Here is an 8,950-nt window from a genome sequence, read left to right on the forward strand (position 1 = left end):
AGACGTAATAAAACACATGATGTGAAGCAGCTACAGTATATTATTTATTGGAGAGTCATGTAAACTATGATTTTAGAGTACCAAGTAAAGCTCAAAGCACGGGAAACACCCTGTTTTTAAGTTAGTAGCATACACTATATTGACAATACGAAATTATTTCTAAATTATACACATTGCTACAACCTCGTAAACCTGCTCAAGGCATATATATGACAGCCAATGGAAAGTCAAGCCAATTTTAGATAGGTCATCACAGGGATATAAAAGGAGCTTTTTCTAACACAATAGACATACAGCTTATTTCTTACACTGCTTACTAAGGAAGAATACATTCCAGAACACACAGGTATCATGTCTGGAGTAAAAAAAGGACATGGCCAGAGCCAACAGAGCCAACAAGACCAGCAAGGGCAACTAGGCGGTATTGGTGGTGGATTTGGCCTCTCCCAGAGTCTTACCCAGTGCGGTGATGACCAGCAACAAGGTGGATGTCAAGTCTGTAAGTACTAAGCTATACAGTTCTACCTCCGTTGGAATACTGAAAGATTTAAATATTATAATTTGACAGAAAAGCCCCAAGTTGTTGCTAACATGCTATTCTTGTTATTATAATATAGATATAAATTATAAGTCGACTGAATAGTCTGCTATATACATAATAACTGTAGCAAGCTAAATAACTTGTGCAAATTGTATGCATAACAATTGATAACAGTTGTAGATTTACCAGAAAAAAATCACCATTGTATTTGTATTTTACAGTGTACATTATATATCTGTAAATGTTTATGTCCCATTGTGAAGAGTGCAGGCAGCAGAGTGTGGGCCTGAGGTGAAATGAATTTAAATAATTAAAAGATGCAAATATATTTAAAGTAGATACAAGTAAATCTTTGTACTAACACATATTCCTCATGTTTACCATAGCTGGTGGTGCTGGACAGCAGTGTCAAGATCAGAGCTCTTTTGGTGGTAATATAAAAATATTTTATTCTTTTTACTGCAATATGATAGTTTTTATATAATGCATAAAAAAACAAATAGACATTACTCATATTAGTGTAACGATGAATAATCTGTGACCCACACTGATGTGGACCTATAAAAATACAATGACTTCAAGACTAGGCCAAGAGACACTTTGGGCCAATCAGACTTGGGAATAGAGAGAGATATCTCTCTCAACTGATCATCTTGGTGAAACCATGCTGCACTGCAGGGGGGGCAGATTTAAAATGTGCAGAGAGATTTAGATTTGGGAGGAGTCTTTCCAAACTGACATCTAAATTGTAGAGTAATAATAAAGCTGTGCAGTATTTGTGGGCTACATGCAAAATCAGCCAGTATTTACCCCACATGTAAAAAAAAATTATGTATTTACACCCCTTGCATTGCAACATGGTTTGTTCAGGTTCACAGTTGAGAGAGATATCTCACTCTATTCCCAACTCTGAATCAGGCCCTTTGTTTGTAAACGGATAATGCCAATGAGGTTTTCACAGACCATTCTAGACACTGTATCTAAGAGATATAGTGAAAGAGTTACAGCAAAGTCCTGTAAGGAAGTAATACAGTACTGTATTTGGATGTGGGCTTTTTAATATTATGGTGGAGATGTATCAAGTCTTATAAGTAGGTCAGGTGGAGAAGTTGGCATTAGCAAACAATCAGCTTCTAGCTAGCATTTTATCTTATGTACTGCACTTTATACATTATAGATATAAGCTGATTGGTTGCTATGGGAAACATCTTTACTTGTCCTCTTTAGAGAGTGTGATACATCTCCCCTTACGATATGTGTTATACATACTGCACATTTCCTTTCTTGTACATAACACAAATGATAACACTGGATAACATCACATTGAACCTGCAAAACTAAATCCGTGTATTTTTCTAGGTGGCAGCTCAGGACAGTTTAAGGATCAGAGCTCCCACGCAGGTGCAGGCAAATCGGGTAAAATTCACATGGCAAAATAAGCACCAACAATCCTAGTTTATCTAATAGTAAACTGCCCAAAATGTTGTTAAACAATTGTGACTGCAAACATCATATCACTCTCAACAACCCTTAAACCCTCATTACCTCTTCAACACTAAGGCATATGTATCAAAGCTTGATGTGTGATAAAATTGTGAAATTCTATCACCAACCAATCAGCTTCTAACTTACATTTTGCAGGCTGTGTTTAAAAAATAATAGTTAGGAGCTGATTGGTTGGTGATATAATTTCACAATTTTATTACACATCAAGCTTTGATACATATGGTAAAAGTTATTGGTACATGTTTTACATTTATATTACAAATGAACACATTTTCCATTGTTTTGACAAAGGTGGCGGGGCTGGGCAGTGCCAGGATCAGAGCTCCTGTGGTGGAGCCGGAGGGAAATCAGGTAAGTGATTGTCTATCCTGTGTAAAAGACTAGATGGATAGTTAGTGTAGCCCTACACTTGAGTAAATATTTCACCAAAACAAAATAAATGCTTATGTCAGATGTAATTGAAGTATATCTGCCACATGCTCACAACTGAGGCAGCCATTTTGGGAGTTCAGGCTATCAGTTCATCAGTGCCTCATATCAAATTGACCATGAAATGCTTTATAAATATGAATGTTACCTAGTGAAATTATTGATTTGCTCTTCTGAATATGGATTCATCCCACAAAATGGCTACTTGGAATTGGTGTAAAGACAGGTGTTAAAAAAAAAGACTGAAGTTTGAAGTTATTTTGTTTGAATGAATTCTCTCTCGAATGCAGGAGGCGGTGCTGGATGGGGCCAAGATCAAAGCTCTTGCGGCGGTGGCAACTTAGGTAACATTTAAACGGCAAAACAGATAAAGTTTAACTGTTTTCTGTTTTTTGGGGTAAAGCCATATTGCTGTGAAAACAGAAGTTAGGGCTTACCACTGGTGATAATGCTGGTATCACCGGCAATAACCTTCTTGGGAAAGCTAGTGAAGGCTTCCTCAGGTCTTTGCATGTGGAAACCAATTTATCAAGTGTTGTGGTGGTTATTGGTAATTGTACTATTAATGTCATAACAGAAAAAACATTAGCAGATATACAAGTAAAAGTATGATAATAACAATACTGCAATAAATATTTTTTTCCCAGTTGTTAGATTTTAAAATAAATGCATTGTAACCAGAAATTATTATTTGCTGGGGAAAGTTGACCTGGAAGATCGACCAAACTTAAAATTTGACACAAATTCTAAAGTGTTCCACACTTCTTTAGTGTAGTTGAATGAGGACCTTCAAAGTGATACATGAACCATAACACTCTGAGATTCATATTTATCAAGCCCCACATTTTTACCCCTAAAATTATTATTTGTTATCATATTGTGACAATAGCAAATATTTATTGGGGTATTTATGACAATATTAATATAGGCAAATGGGCTCTCAAAAGATGCTATTAGCTTGATATATTTGCCAATATCACAGTGCTCATGGAAACCAATGCACACTGCTCTGCTGACCGAAAGAGGGAAAATAGCAATAAATATCTGCTGCATTACCCCTTTAATATGTAAGAGGGGAATATAGTCAATGGCAACATGCTCTGAGGAAAAAGCAAAAAGTTTTAATAAATATTGCCCTAGATATTTTTCAGCACAGAATTTCAATAGTGGTAAATTGCAGCAATACATTATTTTCTTTCATTTATTTTTTTTTTACTTTGATAACCATTATGATGAACTTATAGTCTCCAAACTGGAAATAAGCTAACTGGCTGCAAATTGCTGGTAAAATAGTGGTAAACGAACTCAAAAATATCCGCACTTATCTATATCATTAGAAATGTGGTGCTAAACTAGAATAAAGGTAATAATTTTCGCTTACATAATCTGAAATGGATTGTTCTTGATTTTACAACCACTTTACAGCTACCTTATGCATTTGCCTCTTTAGAGAATACATGGTTCTAAGTAAATGTTATCTAACGGGTACCTGCACACAAGATTCAGCTACACATACCAAAGAATATTATACTGAGTGCAGGTCTTCCAGAAGAAGAAGGACGTGGAGTTCATTTAACTCCAGAGAGGCCAATTTCACCTCACTGGCATTTTATTAGATGTGGAAAGGGGAAACATATAATTTTTTGGCCTATGTGTAATTGTTTTCTAGATAAAACTCATTCCGCAGGACCCCAAACAGTGCATGTTTTCCAGGTCTCCTCACAAAAACACAAGTGAAATAATTAGCTCCACCTGTGGATCTTTTAAAATGTGTCAGTGAGTAATAAATACACCTGTACACCTGCTGGGTGACCTGGAAAACGTTAACTGTGTGGGATCCTGAGGACAGAGTTTAAGAACCACTGCTCTAGAAGAGTGAATCTAGTACTTACCTTTGTTGTAGCTTCTCCATCTTTAAGGATGCACACTCAGTCCTCTATGCATACTGAACTATCGGGTCTATGTACTAAGCAGTAATAAGTGACATAGTGAAAAGTGATAAGTCTGTGATAAGTGCCAGCCAATCAGCTTCCAACTCCCATCTCACAGGCTGTGTTTGAAAAATTACAGTTGGGAGCTGATTGGCTGGCACTTATCACAGACTTATCACTTTTCACTCTGTCACTTATCACTGCTTAGTACATAGACCCCTAAGTAACACAAAATGCTATTTGCACTGCCCAGTACACTTTTCTGATGTTGGCAAATTGGCACAGTGGTGGCAGTCAGCCATACATAGACACTCAGCATGGTCCCTAATACTAAGAAAGAGAAGCTGTAGATATGTTAAGAACTTTGTAAAGTTGTCAATTTATTATTGTTCAGCTTTATCCAAAAATGTTTTACTATCTTTAATGCAGGAGGGGGCTCAGGGCAATTTCAGAATCAGAGCTCCTATGGTGGTGGCAATTTAGGTAAGACTTAGGTTACATTAAGTGTGTACATTAAGTTTACTTGGCATTGTTTATTAAGTGATTTCTAAATTGTTTTATACAGGAGGTGGTGCTGGGCAATTTCAGGACCAGAGCTCCTATGGAGGTGGCAAATTAGGTAAAATAACTTTTTTTGTATGGCAAGAAGTTGACAAACTGTAAAGTTTTCATAGAGGGAGGGGTCCTAGATTGCACATAGTCTACTCTAAATCAGTGACATTTTATTCTTATTAATGTACAGTAAGAGGTGGAGCTGGACAATGTTAAGACAAAGGCAGTTAAAAATTAGGTAATACTGTATATTGTTGTTCAAATAGAAATATAAAGACTCCGAACTAACTACATCTGTCATAAGCAGTTCCCAAACAGGATTCAAAATATGTTAATTTGTACAAACCCTGTTACTTTTCCTTTTCTTGCACATAATGCATCAGTAAAGCATACAGTACTATATAAAACAACCTAGCTTCTCATTGGATTAGAAATGTGCTATATTTGCTACTAGTCAGCCCAGCTATCTGTGCTGTTGCCTAAACCCATATAAGAATGGATATACGAATGGAGGAAGATTTGTGGATTTTGGATCAAAGTTTGTCATTGCTACCAAATAACCCAGCAATGGCGCTTAGTGTCTAGATGTGCTTACCGGAGTTATGTTGGCCATGGGGACATGTTGTATTGTGCTTCTTAAGCATTTCTACCCAATATAATTTATTGTTACACATTTTATTTGAATACAGGAAGCGATGGTGCCGGACAGTGCCAGGAACAAGGTGGATTAGGTGGAAAGTCAGGTAAAAAAATACTATTCAGAAGAGAAAGAATAAATCCATGATGATTGCAATAATGAGTAATAATGTAAACATGCGTAAGAGTACAGAACCAAAGTCAATTTTGTTATATGTTGGAGTGACAACCTTTGGGAACATCATCATTGTCTATTCTATATGACAACCGCACTCTCTCATTTAGGAAGCAGTGCCGGAGGGTGCCAAGGCCAAGGTGGTTTCGGAGGCAGCAAGTCAGGTAAGCTATAGCTATAAAATCCTGCTTCGTAGCTTCCTACCAATACCACTACTTACAAAACAACACAATACTCCAACAATCTGCTGGAATTATTAACACATATCATCAACTCCAGCTTCTAAGTTTGGTTACAGTGGTAAGCGGTATGCATGTTCCATTGTTCTGATATGCAGTATCTGATTACTTCAAACCATCTGAAAAGCAAAATCTTTAGTTTTACGAATAGACAAGAGGCTAAAACTGCACTGGTAGGGCAAATCCTATAATTAACTATCTCAAAAAGTCATGATTTCAGGGTATCCTTCTCATTCCATATAAAGGAGAACTTTAGCCAATAAGATTTAACATAAAGCCCCCTCCTCATATCTAGTAGAGCTGTAGTTCAATAAATCAGCAGTAATTGACTTAAGGTGCGTCCACACTTGGCGATATTACTGAGCGATTGCACGATTACGACATTGTAATTGTGCAATCGCTCAGTAATCATGCACAAATCATGCACTATAATGACGGAAACGACCAGCGATGCACACTCCTGCTGATCGTTTCCGTCATCTATCATCGCCTGAACATGCAGGCCAATCTGCTGATAACGACAGATAGGCCATGCTCAGGAATGATGGAGGGTGCATCCACTGAATAACACATTGTTCAGTTTAGGCACTACCAGTGTCGGACTGGGGCATGAAGGGCCCACCAAGAGAATGCAGTGATTGGGGCCCATACTTAGGAGTGTGGCCAGCCTTCAGAGGGGGTGTGGCCAGCTTCCACAGAGGCATGGCTAACCATTAAAGAGTGCATGGTTTGGGCCCCTTTAAAAAAAATATATATATATATATATATATATATATATATATATACACATACACATACTGTATATATAGTAAATACTGGTAGTGCATGCATGATAATGTACCAGATTATTAACAGCAATAGTTTTTTTTTAAATACTCCATAGTCCTGTGCAGTATAATGTAATCAATGTATAATGTATAATTCAAGTGTACAGTCAGAAACCTGATCCCTAGATGAGGGGGTGGGCCCTCAGTGGGGCCCACCAGGGGTTTCCCCTTACCCCTGTGGGCCAGTCCGACCCTGGGCACTACAGGGGATCAGGAACGACTGGACGATTACGATGTCGTTATCGTACTTTCTTTCCTAATCGCCTAGTGTGTACGCACATTTACAGTAACTTCAGACCTTCAAAGCATTCTAAATCACTTGGGGAATAAGAACCTTGTGAACAATGCAGATCTATGGGATGGACATTATATGATGTGATAATTTTGGGGGGGATTCATTATTAAATGATTACATTATTTTTTCTTAATTTTTACTGAATGAATTGTACATTAAATTTTCAGTTTTAAATAGATATTTTATGTTTCTATGCAATCTATAATCTTATTGGGAAGAACAGTATGTGACTGTCCCTCAAGCCTCATAACCCATCTCTTCTCTGTATACTTTCAGATTCCAGTCAGCACCAAAGCAAAGGGTCTGGAGGATGCAAGAAGTGAATAATGCTCTTCAAAATAGCACAGTCTTGTACCTAACCAATACATAGTCATGCCTTTTCTGCTGCTTTAAATTATCAAATAAAAGTGATTACTCTAATGCAATTCTGTGTATGATGTGTGTATGTAATAAAAAATAGATCATTTCAATCAAAGAACTAAAAACATAGAATCAAAATTGCTGACCTAGTGGCACTGCAAAATGTTTATACAGAGTAGATGGCCCTTCTGTTACTGTTCTAGGTAAATGCATCTGAAAATGGATCTCGGCAATACACAATCTCTAATCCAGAGGTTCCCAAAAGCGGTCCTCAAGGATCCCCAACAGTACAGGTTTTTGAGATATCTATGGTTGAGCACAGGTGGTTAAATAAAAAAAAAAATCAAAAGCACTAATTAAGTCACCTGTGCTCAACCATGGTTGTCTCTAAAACCTGTACTGTTGGGGAGTCTTGAGGACCGCGTTCGGGAACCACTGCTCTAATCTCTTATAATTGCATAATATTCACATATACAGTAGGTGTAATGTGAAGCAATTTATTATCATTAATATTATTATATTAACTTTTATTTTCCAAGCACCAACATATGTGTGCGCCCTGCTTTCCGGGAGTGGCTAACCTAGGATTTGCATTGATCAGTGCAGTGTCCTGGGCTCACAAGCCATCCAGCCTGAGTAAGCTGAGGCTTACCCAGCTGGCTGGAGGCCTGGCGCAGTCCACCAGCGCGACCATCGACCACTGATGGTGATCCCAGTCTGCGTCCGTCGCTGCGCTGGGATCGCTAATGCAGCATGGGGTGTCGTGTCATACACCTCCTGCTGCATTTGCATAATAGCAGGAATCGCAATTGCAAAGCTGCCTGCATGCAACTTTGCAGTTGCGATCCTTGCTGAATCAGGCCCAATGTACAAAGATACATGGTGAAACATATTAGGTATACTGTACAGGTACAGTGCCAGTTCTGGACTCTGAGAAGATGATGATTACATGTACTGTGGTAGAGCCTTCAATATGTTACCTCTTATGGTTATGAAGTTGCGCAGTAGGGAAGTTTAATAATATAATAATTATACTTCTATGGCTGAATACCACAATAATTTACACTGCCACTTATAATATACTTAAATCCATTTATGTATGTGGGTGGTTCAATAAAAAAGGTAACAAGACCTCTCATGGCATACATTTATTAAATGTATTTCTATATATAAAATGTAGCAACAGGAAAAGAGCGATGTCATCCAGACATCCAATGTCATCAATTGCTCAATTGCATAAATTGCAGAAAAAGCAATGTTTTGGACTACAAAGATCTTTTATCAAGCTATACATACTTTACATGTTGCAGTTCCTGCAAATAAATCTGAGTATTTATGCAATTGATGGAGTGCCATTCTTTTCCTGTTGCAAAATTATACTAATTTGGTTATAGCACCATCTCCTATATGAACCAACCTTTTTGCTGGAGTGCCCACAACTTTCGTGGATGGATGGATG

General features: G+C 37.7%; 1 protein-coding gene across 4 annotated transcripts; it reads left to right on the plus strand.

Annotated features, from left to right (window-relative positions):
- The first annotated feature begins 259 nt into the window (after window positions 1-259).
- LOC148443199 (uncharacterized) lies at window positions 260-7,556 on the plus strand. 4 transcript variants are annotated; one of them, XM_088463073.1, is made up of 10 exons: window positions 260-499; window positions 928-972; window positions 1,901-1,957; window positions 2,339-2,398; window positions 2,767-2,820; window positions 4,837-4,890; window positions 4,973-5,026; window positions 5,649-5,702; window positions 5,881-5,934; window positions 7,408-7,556. In XM_088463073.1, exons 1-10 carry the CDS (start codon window positions 352-354, stop codon window positions 7,452-7,454), a joined length of 627 nt encoding a protein of 208 aa, XP_088319199.1. In that variant the 5' UTR covers window positions 260-351; the 3' UTR covers window positions 7,455-7,556. The 4 variants fall into 4 exon arrangements, with proteins under 4 accessions (XP_088319199.1, XP_088319201.1, XP_088319200.1 ...); XM_088463075.1 differs by having other exon boundaries at window positions 1,901-1,942; XM_088463074.1 differs by having other exon boundaries at window positions 928-969.
- The last annotated feature ends 1,394 nt before the right edge of the window (window positions 7,557-8,950 follow it).

The sequence above is a fragment of the Taudactylus pleione genome, unplaced genomic scaffold, assembly GCF_031769625.1.
Source record: "Taudactylus pleione unplaced genomic scaffold, aTauple2 ptg001314l, whole genome shotgun sequence".
Taxonomy (NCBI): domain Eukaryota; kingdom Metazoa; phylum Chordata; class Amphibia; order Anura; family Myobatrachidae; genus Taudactylus; species Taudactylus pleione.